This window comes from Camelina sativa, chromosome 9, assembly GCF_000633955.1.
Source record: "Camelina sativa cultivar DH55 chromosome 9, Cs, whole genome shotgun sequence".
NCBI lineage: Eukaryota > Viridiplantae > Streptophyta > Magnoliopsida > Brassicales > Brassicaceae > Camelina > Camelina sativa.
Genome location: NC_025693.1, coordinates 5,683,481 through 5,702,386, shown reverse-complemented (window position 1 = coordinate 5,702,386; position 18,906 = coordinate 5,683,481). Strand labels below are relative to the sequence as shown.

Below are 18,906 nucleotides of genomic sequence, written 5' to 3'. Positions count from 1 at the left end.
ACTGGGGAAAAAACACGAAGATCTGCTGATACAAAGGCCCAACCAAATGTTCTTGGAAGGCCAAATGTAACAATACACTTTTTTTTCTGTCTTCTCTTTTCTCTCTTTTCTTTTTCACATTCTACTATCGAAAAAAAGGAAAAAATAAAATTACTTAGATATATCTTTTGCTACCAACAAATATCAACGTCTCACGAATTGGCTAAATAGCCTAAAACGGAGAAAAAGATCACTAATACCAGATCCCAAGATCAAAGATATGTTTCTGAGACAAAAAGATTACCTCACTCACGGATTTGTTCAGACTGATCTTCATCAGTTCCTGTAGCTACAATCGCCTCAGAAGCTCCTTCGATGGACTCGTGGTTACTTTTATTGTTATCGTTGTCGCTTTCTTTGGTCTCTTGTTTATCCAAGGTACTGTCGTTGTCTTCAGAAACATTTGTATTCTCTAGTTTTTCTGTAGAGGAGGTCTTGACTTCATCTCCTGGTTTTGGGTCATTAGAAGCGCACTTGCTTTTGCTGATAAGGTGGTAACAAGAAACAGAGAGACTATTACTGTTGTTGTTGCTGTTATTATTGCTCTCTCTGCTGCTTTGACGTGTTACCCAGACAAGCTGCAACATGTGTCCTCGCCCTTGACAACCGTACCCTGAGAATATTAGAGAAAGATGATATTAATGTTGATAAAGTAAATAATTTCATCTGCATCTATGTGATATTTAATAATACAAGGTCATTAGCTGAAGACATCCTAAGCCAAAATAAATATATCACGACGCACATATGTCTACTCATATCTTAGTGAACCAAACTCAATGCTATGATATAATCAGAAATCAGGTTTGCACTTATCTAGCATTGTACACTACTTCAATTTCTAAAAGACAATTCTGAGATTCAAATTTACAGAACCCTATCTTCTACTTCTGCTTAACTTTCTAGAATTCTAGTGATTGCAAAATTGTAATTCTCCTTTGAAAAGGTATAACCGGGATTGAATAAAAAAATGGAAAGAGATTTCGTTACTTGGTCGTACTTGTTTTTCGAGCGTCGCCAATTTTTTTGCGGTACCCGTTACGCTTCTGCTCCAACATTTCCTGTTTTTTCCGAAGTGTCTCCTTCAACTGCTCAAGAGTGTCTGCTTTCTTCTGCTGAAGCAGCGTAACCTTGGGACCACTAGTAGCCACCACAGCCTTAGACTGCTCAGAGGAGGATGGAGCTCCACCAGTGTGGAAAAGAGGACCCTTTGCCATGGAATTTACATGGTTGCTTTTCAAAGCTGCAGCAATTGGAAGTTGGTTCTGCCCTCCAGAAGCAGTCATACCACGAACCTTCATAAAAGCACCATTGCAAGTGGATAGGCCATTATCAGGTATACTATCTCTATTTGCCCACCAAAGTTTAATAAAGCGGTTACCCATCACAGCATCAGGAGCCTTGAGAGCAGATTCAGGCCATTATCAGGTACACTATCTTCATAAATGCTCGCTCACTATTTAATGGGATGTGAATATCAATAACTTTCCCAAACTTCTGAAAATGGGCAAGAATGAGGTCCCTTCTGTTGCTCTCGTGGGGAACATTATTCACAAATAGAGTCCGCATTGCCTTTTGAGTTGATTTCCTTGTATTGTTCATTGCATCATTTGAAGTATTTGATGAATCAACAACTTTTGTGACACTTTCACCGACATAATTTTGTTTACCATGTCGGGATATATTGACTGAGACCTCCTTTAATTGACCTTCAAGACCAGCTGACGAATGTAATACTGTATCAGTTTTCTCTTTCGAAGTTGCTTGACTATTAGAACCACGCATCCTTCCCCAAACTGATTGACTTGTGCTTCTAGAGTCTCGAATACCACATCCATTTTCAGCGCCATCGTGGTTATTGTCATCCAGTGGAGCTACATTCTCATCAATCCCATGAGAATTTAGAGTAGATATTGCACCTGACGTTTCACCAGTACTGTTATTCCACAAAGGTTGATCAGGATCATAAAAATCAGTTCCACCAGCACTAGGATATGCATCCCCATAACCCAAAGCATCAACAGGCATTCCAACCTCGTTAATCCTCCCATGAGCTCCTTTAGCATTCATGAAATTAGCACCCCCAAATTGTGCAGTCACCGGTTTCGAAGAAGCTGCCAGATGAGGTGCACTAGGGACTGAAACAGGAAGGTGAAACTGTGATAGACTCTGCACAATTAGAAAATGAAGAAAAATTAATCACTTAGAGAAGTATAATAAAATGGCAGTTATAAGAAAGTTATCATGCGATACAAAGTATTTGCTATAACAACCATGATATCAATATATCATTAACATGCATCCAAAACTCAGAATGGAGTTTGGCTGTTTCTGAGAGTCATGTCAGGTAAAGCTAATGCTGAATACATTAAAGAACTTAATTCAACATCACTGAGAACTACTGTTGAAGGGAGTAAAGTGTTCATACTACTATCATGCCATGTAAAGCTAATGCTGAACACATTAAAGAACTTAATCTCAACATCACTGAGAATTATTATTGAAGGGACTAAAGTGGTCATACTAGTAGCAACATATGCAAGAAACATAGATGTGCTGATATTCCAGCTCAGTGGAGGTCCTGGAGGATCATGCAAATAGTTATCAGATATCTAGTAAATCCCCCTAGGTTTTATTGTGTTTTTCTAGATAAATCTAATCCCACTATAGGAAAAATTAATCAAGAAAACATACCTGAACATCGTCAACAACAATACGATTCATCCCATGCTCCATTGGACACATGTCCCCTCTGAGGCAACAACAATACGATCCTCAAAGTCTCTGCATCGCTGTCGAGGAATACCCATGTTGAGTGGAGCATTTAAGGGAGGTCTTAGGGAACCTTGTAAGTGATGGAAACCATCCAAGCCACCATTTGGAACTCCAGGAATCATTCCAAAAGCTAACGTAAACGCGCACCAGCCAACTTCTCGCTAAAGAAAGCAATGGGGCGAGTACATTGGCTTAAGACAGCGCCAATTCTTGTTTTGGAAGCATCACAATGAAGCTCAAAGACCATAGTGAAATCAGGCAGTGCGAGAATGGGAGCCGAGCTGAGCTTATCTTTGATTAAAGAAAACGCCACGGAAGCTTCCGGAGTCCACGCGAAGGTGCCATCTCGAATACAACTTGTAATTGGGGCCATCACACTACTAAAGTGTGGGAAGAAACGCCGATAAAACGAAGCCAAGCCATGAAAGCTACGTGTTTCCGACAATGTCTTAGGTTCAGGCCAAGATTGTATCGCAGATACTTTGCTAGGATCCACAACTAATCCATCATCAGACACTATATAGCCCAAGACGTGACTAGACGTGAACCAAACTCACACTTTTTCATCGTAGCAAAGAGTTTATCACGGCGAAGAACCAAGAGAACTTCACGCAAATGACGGATGTGATCATCGAAAGACAAGCTAAAGATCAATATATCATCAAAGTAAACCACCACAAATTTCCCAATGAATGGCCGAGAGCTTGATTCATGACACGCATGAAGGTACTAGGAGCATTTGACAAACCAAAGGGCATGACAAGCCATTCGAAAAGCCCTTCTCGTGTCTTAAACGCCGTTCTCCATTCATCACCCGGACGTATGCGAATTTGATGATATCCACTTTTTAAATCTAGCTTGGAGAACACAGATGCTGCACCGATTTGATCAAGTAAGTCATCAAGTCGAGGAATAGGAAAACGATAGCGTACCGTTATTTTATTAATGGCGCGGCTATCAACACACATCCTCCAGGAACCATCTTTTTTTGGAATAAGGAGAGCAGGCACTGCACAAGGACTCAAGCTTTCACGCAAAAAACCCTTAGAAACCAAGTCGTCGACTTGTTTTCGTAGCTCTTCGTGTTCACTTGGACTCATTCGATAATGACTGCGATTAGGAAGAGCCGCATCAGGTACTAGATCAATACGATGTTCAATGTCACGAAGAGGAGGAAGGCCTGGTGGCAAGTCATCAGGAAAGACATCATTGAATTCATGGAGCAGGGCTTGAAATCCGACAGGAATGTTAGGTGTAACGGCAGTTGAAACAGAGGTGGAAAGCAGAACAACTATGATTCCCTCTTCACGCAATGCAGCTTCAAAAGGAGCATGCCTCAAAACTAAGACAGGGCTAGACGGAACCTTGTGTGTTAGCGGAAGAGAAGGTTGCAGTGTAAAGTGACGGTTGTTGAAGCGAAAACTGTAGGTGTTTAAAAATCCATCATGCTGAACTTTGGTGTCATAAATCCAAGGGCGACCCAACAGAAGATGGCAAGCATCCATAGGTACGACATCACAATGGAGTTGATCTTTATAAGCATTACCAATAGAAAAAGACACCAACGCCCGCCGTGTGACAACAACATCTGTTCCTTGGTCTAACCATGCAAGCTTGTAAGGTAATGGATGAGGCTCTGAAATGAGATTAAGCTTTTTGATAACAGCTTCTTCCACAACATTCTCACAACTTCCCGAATCAATAATAAACTTTTTAACTTTGCCCTCAATCGTACACCGAGAGTGAAAGAGGTTATGACGTTGAGGATGCTCATCTTCAGCTCGTGGAGGTAAACATATACGTCTCATCATCAACAATGTACCATCATCGGCTGGCAAATCCTCTGTTGTGTCAGGATAATCATCATAAATTACCTCAACATCATTGCCAGTGTCATCAAGTAATAAACCACGACGGTTACATGTCGGACAGGCTGATTGACGATGCCCCGGTTCTCCACAAGCAAAACAACGGAGAGTTCCCGTACGTACTGGTCGGTTCGTGTCAACAGGAACAATAGCTGTCTCTTTGGCTTGAACAGGAACGGTGACTTCTGGTGCAAAAGGAGTAGCAAGGTTTGGTTGGCGATTCAGACGGGAAGAGCTCCAACCCAAAAAATTGTCTTTGGTCTGTGTTTCAATGGTGATTGCTTGTTGATGAGCTTCGCCAAGAGAAAGAGGGTGAAACAGATTGAGTGTGTGTTGAATCTGTTGACGAAGTCCTCCAATGAAACGAGCGATCAACTGCTGTTCTGAATCTCTAACTTCCACACGATTCATTAATAAAAAAAATTCAGTAGCATAGTCTTCAACCGTACGATTCCCTTGACGTAAATTCTGCAGTTTGTGGAACAAGAGTTGCTCATAATTGAATGGCAAAAATTTTTTTTGCATATGTTTACGAAGCTTGCTCCATGATGTGATTTTTTCTTTTCCCTGACGTGACCGAGTTGTTTTCAATTGTGCCCACCACGCTGCAGCTCGTTGTCGAAAACGGATCGCAATCAAAGGCACACAACGTTCTAAAGGTACACGTTTAAACTCCAGAATTTCTTCCACTGTGACAAACCAATCCAAAAGGTCTTTGGGTGAAGAACTTCCATGAAACTCTGGAATCTCTAGCTTAAAGCTTGATTCCCACCTCCCGTCATTATCATCTTCTCCGTTTTGACGAAGAAGCTTCACCTTTTCTTCACCAAAAGGATTCTCGTCAAACTCTGTTTTGTCATCGTCGTCAAAAATTTTGTCTTTCTCTGGAGCCGCTTTACGCAAACTCATCGCTTGAACCACCATTGCTAAGCTCTGAACTTGAGCTCGAAGTTCTGCGATGGCTTGGCGATTAAGCTCTCCCTCACTTGGCTGGACTTCTTTCTTAGGTCGCGGCATGGTAAGAACTGGTTGTAGCTCAATCAAGGGAATTAAGTTATTCTCTTGAGACTTGCTTCGCTCAATCAAGAGATTTGTGCAAATCTCTTGAGACCGACTTCCTGTTTTGATGAAACTAATCGAATCAAGACAAGGGTTGAGAGAAAAATCTCGTTTATTAATTATCAAAAACTGCTTATTAAAAGAGACGATGAAAAGCTTATATAGGCAAGATCACAACCGACCTTGAGACACCAACCCTAGACACGTAAGGCTAGCTAAAATAGAAGTTTACTTAGAAAAGGAAAACATAAAATGAAAATACTAAAGCACCAATAAATCTTTGATCCTTGAATAAGAAGTCATGAAGATGTTGCTACATCAATGCTTACGAAAAAAAAGAACAGAAAAAAAGTCTATGCTTACGTATTAATTTGTATCCTATGCGACATGTTGTGAGTCGTTTGGACGAATATAGATGGTGGATTGGTGGTCGATTGAAACATAAAACAATGGTTTACGTGAAAAAGTTATTATATCCCTAAACGATTTGTGGTTGACAAGGCTAATATATAGTCATTTTTAAATGTATACATCATAAATATTACGTTAGTCTATACCACATAAACAATGAGAAACTGTTCAATTGCATAAATACAGAATCTTGAGATTTATTTTTAAATTTACTAGTTTTTGTTTATTCATTTTTTATCCACTTTATTGTAACTGAGACCTATGAAGCTTCGAGCAATTTATCTCTCGAGTACTTTTAAATCCCGGTTTGATGTGATTAATGTAAGTAAGGTTGAACCAAGTAAAAAGTAAAAAATTAATACTAGTTTATAGCTTCCAATTTTTAACGTATTTTGAAGTTTATAAACCTTATAGAGTTTGGATGTTTCTAACTTGCTTCACGTATTTTACCAGACCCTTGCAATATTTCAGACATGGCGACATTAATGAAAAAAAAAAAGTTAAAGAGTTTGAAACTTTTCTAGGCCAAACCTAATAACGAAAACAATCACCACAACTAACAATTAATAATTGTTAAGAAGATGTACACTTTGAAAAAAATAGTATAAAGTTACATCATCCTTCATGCACATGTGTACTTGGATTATTTAGATTGATTCTATATATGCTTTTACTTTTCATCAGTTAGACGACCACAAGCGACGACAAGATAGTGTGTATATATTCAACTTTTAGTTAAGAACCTGTACCACACAAATGTGTGTGATGTTCAATTTGGTGGATTTTCATATTTAGAGTCCTTGTCTACATAATGATGACAAACTCGGTTTTGTATTAACGACCCCCGTCTATATACATGTTTTATTCGGTTCTTTCCATTTCCATTTTTTTTGTTTGTAAGTTGTCTCGAAGAACTTAATCGTGTTTATAAATTCACAACTTTTCTCGAAAAAGATTGAAAATTGGATATTTTTTTGAGAATTTGTTAAAAATACCCTTTTTGGTGAGCTAAAATTTCATAATACCCTTTCTATCAAAACAAATTCTCAAAACTCTCTCAATGGTAAAAGGACAATATTACCCTTAATGAAGATTGTTTTAGGTTAAATATAATTAAATAAGTAATTGTTCAACGAAAAACACAGTAGCTTAGTGGTTGTGAGCTCCATGCACATGCGCGCGCGCCTAGGGTTCGAATCCCACTAGTTGCGGTACAACTGGTACAACTAGGGTGCAACTGGTACAACTAGGGGATATATGGTACAACTATGGAAGGTGCAACTGGTACAACTATGGTGCAACTGGTACAACTAGGGGATATATGGTACAACTATGCAAGGTGCAACTAGGAGATATATGGTACAACTATTCTTTAAAAATTGTTAGAGGGGTAGTTTCGTCCTTTCGTTAAAAAAAGGGGTAGTGAGATTAAGTGGGGGTAATGCAGAGATGAATTTCTGGTATAGGGACACTAGAGATGAATTCTCCTTTTTGGTATACTCCTTTTCAAAAATACCCCCTTTTTGGCCATTTTTATTTTTGTACTCCTTTAATTTTAATGACCATTTTACCCTTAGATGAAAAATATTTTAATCAATAAAAAGAAAAACAAAATTTTCTCGCCAAAAAAATTTCCAGCCAAAAACTTTTTTGTCAAAAAAAGTTTGAAAGAAATTTTCGACAAAAAAAATTTCCCGCCAAAATTTTTTCCGCCAAAAAAAATTTACAAGGTTTTTAAAAGGTTTATAAGGTTTCTACCTTATAAAAGCCTTATAAACACCTTGTAAAGGCTTTTACAAGATTTTTTAAAGAGTTTTAAAAGGTTTTTTAAACACATTGTAAAAACGTTTACAAGGCTTTTAAAAGGTTTTTAAAAGGTTTTCAAATGGTTTTTAAAAAGATTTTTAAAAGGTTTTTAAACACATTCACTACAACAAATACGGTAGAAGACGTCACTTATTCTAAGTCACTTTCAAAACCGACGTTAAAAATTGAATCGGGAAGGGACTTGGCGTCGGTTTAGTAACCGACTTGAATTTTAACATCAAATAATTAATTCATGCGCTTTTATCTAAGTGGTTTCATTAGGGTTGTTAGTTGTGGATCGAGATTTACGATTTTATCTCTGATTCTGTGAAAGCTTGAAATTCTGAGAATTCTATGAAGTTCATCGTACTTTTGCGTCTGTGATTCCTTCAAATTGATAATCTCTATTGGCGTTCAAATCTATAGATGAAGAATTATATCTCAATTCGATCCCAGGTTTGATTTCTCTGTCTCTGAGACTACCCTTCTATAATCGATCGAGATGGATTTGATAATTTGATTCTGTTTCTGATGAATTAACTTGGATTTTACCGATAAGGATATGATAGATTTGTAGAAAATTTTGGGTAGGATTCAGAAATTGTAAGTAGAAGCTAATTTTTGATTAGAGTTCTATATTGTTCTGTTTGCACAAGTTAGTGTATCGATTCAGTTTTGTGGTCAAATGGATCCAAAATCAGGAATGATTAACAAGCTTAGCGACTAAGAGCTTTACGAAACCCAAAAATTCTCAAGACTGGTAATGAGAATAACTTTTTGTTGCAGGTCTTGAATTTTGAGTGCTTATGAGAATAATTGTGTTGTAGGTCCTGAGGTTTGGTCATGTGTTATATAAGGAGACTAGCAAAAAAACAAATCAATGTAGAGGATGCAAAGATTGCTAGACATCAAAAGGTTAGCCTTAACCATTCTTTTCCTCTTATTGAGCAACCATGTTTGATTGAACATAAACACCAACAACATGTTGGGATCACTTCAAAAAAACTAAATAATATATAGTTTTCAGCCCTTGCTTCTCATGTAAGCTTCTGGAAACTGTTTTGGGGTTATTTCTTTTGGGATTTTGAGAGTGTGTGAGTGTGTGTATTGGAATTTCTACTTATAAAGTTTAATTTTTGTGAGTTGTTGCAGATGCTTCGTTTGCTGAATCATTCTATCCTAAATCCAAAACTTTGCAAATGGGTATCTATGCCTTTAAGCTTGGTACTCTCTTCTAACAAGTTTCTTTTGTAGACTGTGTTACCGTACTTCAACTCTAAGTTTATGGGGAACTGAGGGAAGCGAGGCTCCGAGAAAGTTTATGGGGAAATGAGGATCAAGGATTTGATGAAACTGACTTCTTCACAGGGAAAGAATCAGTTGTTATCCTTGGATACATGCATCAAGTGAAGGTAATCATGGATTTATGTAGAGCATGGGCTTTTCTGGCCCCTTAGTTACTGATGATTATGTAACATAATTAGGAGCACTTCTTAGTTTACCCTGTTTACTTGGAGGATAGTGCATTGATCAAGAATGAAATTTCGGTTTAGCTTATTTGAGATGATTTGTGCAGGATTATCGTTCACTTACCAGCTCTTATACTATGGAAGATGCACTTGGTTCAGGTATTATTGTCGAGAAATCTGTTCATTGTTGACTTCTATTGCAACTCTAAAACTAAAAGTTTGCCTATACGTTTTGCTTCTCGATCTTACTGCATTTTGCTTTAGTACTTGAAGGTTTGTTTCTTCTTACTTTCGAAATACTGATTATGTTGGATATAATGTTGTTGTTTCAGTTCAAATTTGATTCTCAATCTCTGTTCAGAAGAGTTGATGGTCTTTGGCATTTCTATGGAAGGTGGGAACAGAAGAGTTGGTGTTCGTTGGCATTTCTATGGAAGTATGAGATTACTACTTCTATAATCCTTAGTCTTACCAAATTAGTTGTAATACTTCTACAGTTTTTACTTCTATAATCATAAACAATGTTGTAACATTTGACTTTATATTAAATATTATTATTTTTATGATCATTACATTTATTATTAATTACAGTTTTATCTATTTTTAAAATATGTTTTGGAAAGAAACTAAGAAAATGGTATTTGCGTCGGTTGGATAAGTTACTATTTAATTGACGTTAAAACATAGGAAGTGACGTTAAGATTCAGACGTTAAATATAACGTCAGTTTTTTAAGTGAAGCAAAAATAATTAACATCGCTGCGTACGTAATACGTCGGTTATCAAACTGACGCCATATTATTAGAGTCACTTTATAAACGACGTTAACTTATATTAAAACCGACGTCAAAAACCTCTTTTTTTGTAGTGATTGTAAACGCTTACAATGTTTTTAAAAACCTTATAAAAACGTTTACAAGGTTTTTATAAGGTTTTAAAAAGTGTTTTAAAAGATTTTTAAACACCTTGTAAACGCTTTTAAAAGCTTTTAAAAGCATTTTAAAAGCTTTTAAAAGCATTTTAAAAGCATTTACAAGCTTTTTAAAAGCGTTTACAAGGTTTATAAAAGGTTTTTAAACACATTGTAAACGCTTACAATGTTTTTAAAAACGTTTTTATAAGGTTTTAAAAAGTGTTTTAAAAGGTTTTTAAACACCTTGTAAACGCTTTTAAAAGCTTTTAAAAGCATTTTGAAAAGCATTTTAAAAGCATTTACAAGCTTTTTAAAAGCGTTTACAAGGTTTATAAAAGGTTTTTAAACACATTGTAAACGGTTTTAAAAGGTTTTTAAAAGTGTTTACAATGTTTTTATAAGGCATAAATTTCAATATTTTTGGCGAGAAAAATTTTCGATTTTGGCAGAAAAATATTTTTTTGGCGGGAAAAAAAATAATTTTTGACGGGAAAATTTTTTGATTTTGGCGGGATAAAAAATTTGGCGGGAATTTTTTTTTTTTTTTGCGGGAAATTTTTTTCGATTTTGATGACTGTACATTCTTGCTGTCACTCAAAAAAGGGTAATTTGGTCATTTTGTATATCAAGAGAGGTAGTTTTAAAAATGGTCAACATGAAAATGTATTTTTAAAAAGAGGTATAGAAAAAGGGGCTTTTTTGAGAATGCCCCTACTTTTTTCAGATTGAAAATGTTTATGTTGGAGGAAATAACAATGTGGTAGGCGTCAAAGTTGATCTTCTCATTAATCTTTACAAGAGTATATATACAATCCCAAAGAACCCTAGAGAATATTCTAGACTTGAGGACCAAGACTCTTTACAATAGGAAATATAACATAAGTGAAGATATTTATAGATATTTATACAATGGTCCCTAATACTCCCCCTCAAGTTGGCGCATGAAGATCCCGAATGCCCAACTTGCGCAAAAGATAAGAAAATTGTGGACCGCCAATAGACTTAGTGAAAATACCAGCAAGCTGGTTGGAAGTGTGTATCTTGAAAGTCGCAATAAGTCCAGCCTTGAGTGCGTCTCGTACAAAATAACAATCTGCTTCAATGTGCTTAGTACGCTCATGTAAAACAGGGTTTGCTGCAGTATGTAGAGCAGCTTGATTATCACAGAAAAGTGGTATAATTTTGAAAAAGAAAACAAGTTACAACAAAGCATTAAGAACATCTACAATGAGGGTTCTTACCAATATTTATAATTTAAATTTTGCAAATTTAAAAGTTTTAACCTTATCATGGGTTCTTAATTTTCAACTTTTCCAATGGTAAAATCTCATAAGTCAGAGGCTTCCTTTAAAGTATCTCATATGGTGTTTTTCAAATGAGCTTCTGTCAAGATTATTTCTCCCCAAAACATAACTAGCATATCGGACTAGAACATCAAATATCGTTGAGTATTTGATGTGACAGTGTTTTTTTTTCAACCCGTCCATTTGGATGTGGAGATCCAATGCAAGAGGATTGATGTATGATTCTTTTTGACTCAAATTCTGTCTTGAGACAAGTGGATTCAGTCACGTTATCATTTCTAACAATCTTAATCTTCTTCCTAAACTATCGTAGTACCACTGCCATAAAATTTCTCAGTGTTTTTGAAACTTGAGCTTTAGTACCAACGTTAGGCTCTCGGCTATTGGACAATATGTGATGAACGATAGCACACAGAATTTGAATTTCCATTGGCCATTCCCACGTCCAGGCCGTCTTACTAATTAACCTTTTTAGCTATGTTGTGAAAAGAACCACAAAGACAAAGAGATTTTACGAGTTCAGCTTACGCGATGTGAGTAAGCTAGCCTACATGTCAGCTGGATTGTGACCAGCAATTCACTATAACAAGGGGGTTTGCTCTTAGCTCAACAAACCTGAGCGAGAACCAAGAAATCAAGAAGAATGAAGAAGTCACAAGTGTTTGTTACGAACGACTCAAAAAAGGAAAACGAAGCGAGTCTTTTATTTTTATACCACAAGTGAAATAGTAAACCCACTGAGCCCGATAGAGTCTTCCAATGTTTCTTGCAAACCCAAGTCTTCGGTTCTTCTCTTCAAGAACCGGTCAAACCAACCCTAATTACAGAACCAGCTCCAATTAGTTTCTAAACCAAGTCGACATCAGGATTAAAAGCTAAACCCCGAAATTGGATCACTCTTCAACAAACCATGCATCACATAAATTAACATATTTAATGATGACAAAAAAAAAAAAAAAATTAACAAATTTAAATTCTAAAAGGTGAAGGAAAAAATATATGAGAATCAAGGAAAGGTGTGCGATATACAATAATAACCGGTTTATTATATACTTGAATTTTGAGTATCTTTCCTCTTCGGAGGAAAACACAATGTATGTAGGTTTCCATTTTTCTTTTGTTTACCTTTTTTCCCTCTTGGGAAAACTCAGACAGAAACCCTAGATGGTTCCTTGTATATGTATATTTTATTTTCAAACTCGGGTCTTCAAAAAGACGTGCGACTCCGATTTAGATATTAAGTTGCAGAAATATTCATAGATGAAGTCTGAGAAGAAACCTGTCGGTGATAGTAGAATCGGAGAAGAAGATAGGATTAGCCGGTTACCAGATTCTTTGCTATGTGAGATACTTCTAAATTTTCCCACAAAAGATGTGATCAAAACTAGTCTTTTATGCCGCAGATGGAGATATATTTGGCGCTACGTGCCTGTATGGGATTTGCAGATTAACGGGGGTCTAGAGGATGCTGCTAAATTTTCTTTCTTCAAGAGGTTTATGGATTTTAACAGTTCCGTGTGCTTACAAAGAGTTAAGCTAAGGTATGTTGGATATTCGTTCGGGTTTAGAGACTCAAAGTTGATAAACATTGTGTTTAAGCATAAAATCCAACATCTAGACCTTGAGGGTTATACGAGGGACGATACAATTAAGATACCTCCAACCATCTATACATCATGTGAGAGATTGGTATCCTTGAAACTCCGCTGCCTGTTGTTACCTAAACCGCCCAAGTCAGTTTCTTTGCCTTGTCTTAAGATCATCGATCTACAAGAAATCAAGTTTGATGACAGTTCAGCTATGGAGGTGCTTATCTCAGGCTGCTCAGCTCTCGAAAGCTTAACAATGGACAAGATGTATGGAGATAGAGTCTCATCTCAGTCTCTGTTGAGTTTTTGTCTTACCAAAACTGAAGGTGGGGATTTGGATAAGAAAACAGTTACAATGCAAGCTCCAAGGCTTAAGTTTATAAAGCTAAACAATCGTTCTATTGAAAGATTCATTGTAAAAGATTTGGGCTCCATTATTAAGTTGGATCTTGATGGTTTTACTAATTTTGGTGAGACCTTACATAGTTTTCTTACCCTGCTCTCCTTTGTTAGAGATATTACTATCTCTTCTGACATTCTCAAGGTAAAACAACTATATATCTCCAGTAAACTTTTTTTATTGCTTTCCAATATGAAAAGTTGTGACATGTATTCTTTGTTTGTAGGTACTTCATAAGTTCTCGGAGTCCGAATCACTACCCCAGTTTCATAATCTCTCTAGCTTGAGCATCAAGACCGGCATGATAACTTGGAAATATCTGCTAACCTTTCTTGAGAATTGTCCCAATCTAAATTATCTGGTCATGGTTAGCAATTTTTAATTACCAAACTAACTTTTTTTTTTTGAACGTTACCAAACTAACTAATTTAAAACTCAAACTCTGAAAGTGTCATATATATACAGTTGTATATATATATATCCTTAACTTTTTTTTTNATTGTTTTCCAATATGAAAAGTTGTAACATGTATTCTTTGTTTGTAGGTACTTCATAAGTTCTCGGAATCCGAATCACTACCCCAGTTTCATAATCTCTCTAGCTTGAGCATCAAGGCCGGCACGCTATCTTGGGAATATCTGCTAACCTTTCTTGAGAATTGTCCCAATCTAAAATATCTAGTCATGGTTAGTATATTTTTAATTACCAAATTAACTCATTTAAAACTCATATTCTGACCTTTCTTGAGAATTGTCCCTTAACCTTTTTTTTTCTTTTCATCTTGTTTTAGGACTTTATAGAACATAAATGGGCGATGAATTTTTCAGATAAAAGCAAGATACTTGGCTATATAGGGACTTTTGAGTTCTCTTCTTCTTAAGTTGCGAGAATTCTAAAAAAATTCAATCTGTCAATAGACAATAATGGAAGATGATGATGTGATTCCCAGAAAACACTTTGCACTGCCAAGACGATCTATGTCAAGTTATTGTTTGCTTTTGTCTTGAAAAAGTGTACGTAGTTTTGGCTTTGAGAGAGTTTTAATGATTTGGTCTCATACTCATAAACCTTTTTTTTTTCTAATAAATATATATATTTTTATTTATATTAACATTTTTAACTACTTTTTGATTTATGTCCTTTAAGTTTTACTTATTTATTTTATTTTTTACAATATTAATCCCTAAAACAATTCCATAAATAACATTGCAGAGAAACTCAAATACTAAACTTTCTTAAATTGACCAACATTTGTTACATTTATTGCCATAAAATCTTAACAACATCTATATATTCTGATTTTTTTAAAAACAACTTTACCCATTAAAGTTTTAATCCATTAAATCTCTAAAACTATGTTTATGGATGCTAAAATCACTACAAAAAACACATTAAATAACGTCGGTTCTTTTGAGTCGGTTCTTCAACCGACGTTAAATGTTAGAATGGAACGGATATTAACATCATTTGCTTAACCGACGTTAACATTTATTTTATTTACTAAAAGTTTTCAATTTGTGAATGGATTAGTTTCCAGAAAACAAAAAGGCCCAAACAAGCCCAACATGAAACAACAAAATAAAAATAAAAACGATGATGTCTTCAAATTAATCAAGCTTTTTAATTAATTAAATCTTCTTCTTCTTCTTCAAAGCTTCTTCTCGTTTCTCAACCCAGAAAACACAGAGCAATCAAAACCGAAATAAAAAAATCATGGGTTTTTTCGTTTTTATGCATTTCTAACTGGATTAAAATCACTCATCAGTCTCAAGTCTCAACGAATCCCAAATCCTTCACCGATTTCATCAATTTCGATTTGAAATTTTTTCTGCAACTCCATAAGAGGTTCGTAAGGTTTGAATTTCTTAAAATAATTTGTGTTATTGAAGAAATATGTCGATTCTAACAGTGATTATGAATTTTGGTTGAAGGATTCGTGAAGATATTTAGGATCAATTTTTCAGTTTTCGTGAATCTCAAATTTTAGAGAAATTTGAAATTTAAGGTACCATTCACTTGTCTACATCTAGATTGAGTGTTGAGCTTTGTTTTTGTACGATTTAGCTGCTACTTCGTTTCTTATCTGTTACCGTTTGATACTTGTGTTCAATGGAAAGTGAAAAATGTGAGAAATATGAGCTCAAAGAAACCAAAATGTTATATTCTCATGTTTGATTTAAATTATAGGTGTAGATATGTCTAAGACTGATTCTCAAGTTTCACATAATGAAGATTCCTTAGCTCCACCTCCTCTTGGACCAGAATTAGTTAGTGGGAAATGGAGAGTTCGTGTGATAGGTTTGTAAACTTTACTACTGAACTGCAGTGCCAGTTATGTTATATATATCTCCCTAAACGTCATATTTTGTGTGTGTGGTTTAGATGGTGATGGAAACATTACAGATGAAAGGATTTCAGGAAAAGAAGTGTGGAGCATGCTACATCGACGAGTTATAGTTGATTTCTTAGAAGAGGACAACCTATAAAAGATTCTGGAGGTTTGTTTGGTTCGTGGTTAGGCTCTGATGAGTGTGCGAGTGTAGATGATAAAGATGAAGTCGTTGGGGTTGATAGTGGGCTTCAGTCAAGAAGACAGTCCACGAGAGTCAAGAAGCCCAACAGGAAATATTTGGATTAAGCAAGACTTAGTGGCTCTGCTTTACGGTTATGCAAATAAGTGGAATCGCTCTTCCTACTTATTAGGATCCATTTCACCTCTTTCCCTGTAATTCCTGAATTGTAGGAGTTGTGATCACTCCATTTTCCCTTTTGTTGTTTTCAGTATTTAAGAAACAGAAAAGCCAAAAAGAGGCAATATCAATTGCCCAAAATCCAGGCTCTGATTGGTAGCCTACTTTTAAGACTTTAAAATTTTTTAAATCCATGACAGCCATTTTTTTACTAATCAGGCTTTTTTGGCTTTTAATTTTTTTAAAGTTTTAAAAGTCACTTTTTTTTTTCTCTTCTTTGTTTTCCTCTTTTTTTTAAAGCGTCAAATTCATGCTTTAAAACAAAATAATTTTTAAAGCATTCTTTTTTTTCACCCTTTTATATTTAAAAACTCTTCAAAAGTATATATATAAATATTTTACATATTTTATTTTTATAAATTAATTATTCTCATATTTTTTTCTCTTTCTTTTAAGATCCATTTCAATAATAAATTTTATTTTTTCATCATCATCACTAATAATACTATAAAAGAGTTTATGAAATTCATCATTAATAAGAAAATAACATTCAAACAATGCATTGATTAGTGGTTAATAGATTTTTGACTGCTCATATAACTACTCAATAGAAAAAGAATACATTCAAAACAATTAAAAGACACTATTGATATTTGCTAGTATAATCAAAAATCAATCACCAAAAACAAAAGAAAAATCAGAATATTGTTAGCGAAATTTTATATTGACTATTGTATTATTACTATCTTTTAATTTATTGTTGAAGTGTATTGTTACCGAAATTTAATTAGTTTTCAAACAAAATTTCATATTTGATTGATTTATATTTTTAAAAATTTTAATTTATCATTAATAAAATTTATTTTGTCATTAAAATGTTATATAAATTAATTTCTGACATAATATATATTTATTATTAATACTTATAATAATAATAAAAATAACAGCTACAGCTTTAAAAGTTGTTGGTAAACAATCAGATTTTAATAGTTAAAGTTTCTACAGTCAAAGCATCTACAGCCAAATTCTCTGCAGCTAAAATTTTAAAGTCAAAGTCTTTACAGCCAAAAGTAACAGCCGTTACCAATCAGGGCCTTAGTCTTGTTCCTTGATTACATTTTACTCTCACTCTTCGTACTAAGGTTGTGATTCGACGAGGTCACAGCTATCAGGCTCACTAAGTAATGATCTTAATATACTACCTATTAACTACAGTGATTGGAGGAAAGTTCCCAAGTACAGAAAAGAAATGGCTTGGAAAGTGATTCAGGTATTTTTCCTTGTTTCACTACAGATTAATTTTTCTTTTCAGTGCATATGGTTGATGTTAAACTTCTTGATGTTTACTATTTTTATTTTTATGTTTATCTTTACATAAACAGAAAAAATTTTGGTTTGATGACCCAAGAAGGAGAAAGAAATATGTTTTGTCCACTTTATGCAATAGATGTCGAGACTTAAAGCAACGATTATGGAAGAAGTATAGAAGAAATTCTCTTGAGGTATCATTTGATGCGAGACCAGGACTGATTCCAGAAAATCAATGGAAAGAATTTGTGGAAATGCAATTCACTGATAAAGCTAAGGTAAAACTTGAATAACATAGTTAGTACTACTTCGTATATATATCACACATAAATAACTATGTACTGATATGGCATAAGATTGCAATTCTAGAAAATAAGAGAGCGCAATATTAAAAGTCGGAGTAAACATAAGATACCACATGCACTTGGAAAAAAAAGTTTAGCGAGAAAGTCTAATGAGATGGTAAGCTTAGTTATATCTTACATTCATTAGTTATTATTACTTATGGTTTTGTTTATCTTTAGACATTCATTGCAACCACACTTTTTTTAGGAAGAGCAGACTGGCATAGAACCAGATCGAGCTGATCTTTTTATTGCATCACGGACTAGATCAGATGGAAGTTTAGTGTGCAACGAAGCAAGAGTCTATGTGGTAATTTTTCTCTTTTTTTAAAATACGATAGTGGTGATTCTTTGTCCTTTTTCTTAAGTTCTATTGTCTATGTGGTAAGTTTGGTGATAATTTTTGCAAGGATAAGCTTTCACAAGTAAGGACTCATAATATAATAAATGAAGTACTAAATAATGAGGCTAGGCCAAATGATGCATTTGAGCAAGTGGTTGGTCCTGAGCATTCGGGACGAGTTCGATGCGTTGGACATGGACCCACACCGTCCAAGTATTTTTCAAATCTGGAATCTACTACGTCTAATGCCGAGATGATAGATATGAAGCACCGCATGAAAGGACTTGAAGATAAACTAGAGATCTTGACTAATGTTCTGTTTGCTCTTACTGGATCAAGAACTCATTTTCAGGTAATAAACAATTTCTTTGTGATTACGAAGTTATCAATGTTCTTTGTGATTAAGAAGCACCATATTGTTTACAGGAGAATGCAATAGGTGGAAACACAAAGTTAAACACCAATCTTCATCAGTCATCTAGTATCAACAGTAGTGACCAGGTAGCAAAATTAGAATTAGATGTATCTTATGCTTTATGCTTGAAGTAGAACTATCTACAATTTATCTACAATTTCAGGAAAGTAGCAT

At 35.0% G+C, this 18,906-nt stretch overlaps 3 protein-coding genes and 2 long non-coding RNA genes across 6 annotated transcripts; 3 read left to right on the top strand and 2 right to left on the bottom strand.

Moving 5' to 3' along the window:
• Positions 55 to 1,434, bottom strand: LOC104710570 (zinc finger CCCH domain-containing protein 41-like). Of its 2 annotated transcripts, none has more exons than XM_019230164.1 (3): positions 1,040 to 1,434; positions 284 to 652; positions 55 to 121 (listed from the first exon to the last, which is right to left on the bottom strand). In XM_019230164.1, exons 1-2 carry the CDS (start codon positions 1,422 to 1,424, stop codon positions 285 to 287), a joined length of 753 nt encoding a protein of 250 aa, XP_019085709.1. In that variant the 5' UTR covers positions 1,425 to 1,434; the 3' UTR covers positions 55 to 121; position 284. The 2 variants fall into 2 exon arrangements, with proteins under 2 accessions (XP_019085709.1, XP_019085708.1); XM_019230163.1 differs by having other exon boundaries at positions 94 to 124.
• Positions 3,465 to 5,699, bottom strand: LOC109126359. Its single transcript, XM_019229870.1, has one exon. The coding sequence runs from the start codon at positions 5,697 to 5,699 to the stop codon at positions 3,465 to 3,467; it is 2,235 nt and encodes a 744-aa protein (XP_019085415.1).
• LOC109126624 lies at positions 8,784 to 9,562 on the top strand. The gene is made up of 3 exons (XR_002033484.1): positions 8,784 to 8,873; positions 9,213 to 9,370; positions 9,535 to 9,562. It is a non-coding gene; the product is annotated as an uncharacterized LOC109126624 (long non-coding RNA).
• LOC104715042 (putative F-box/FBD/LRR-repeat protein At1g16940) lies at positions 12,904 to 14,639 on the top strand. Its single transcript, XM_019229869.1, has 3 exons — positions 12,904 to 13,776; positions 14,178 to 14,318; positions 14,550 to 14,639. Exons 1-3 carry the CDS (start codon positions 12,904 to 12,906, stop codon positions 14,637 to 14,639), a joined length of 1,104 nt encoding a protein of 367 aa, XP_019085414.1.
• Positions 15,266 to 16,537, top strand: LOC104710569. The gene is made up of 4 exons (XR_755032.1): positions 15,266 to 15,477; positions 15,564 to 15,637; positions 15,820 to 15,930; positions 16,015 to 16,537. It is a non-coding gene; the product is annotated as an uncharacterized LOC104710569 (long non-coding RNA).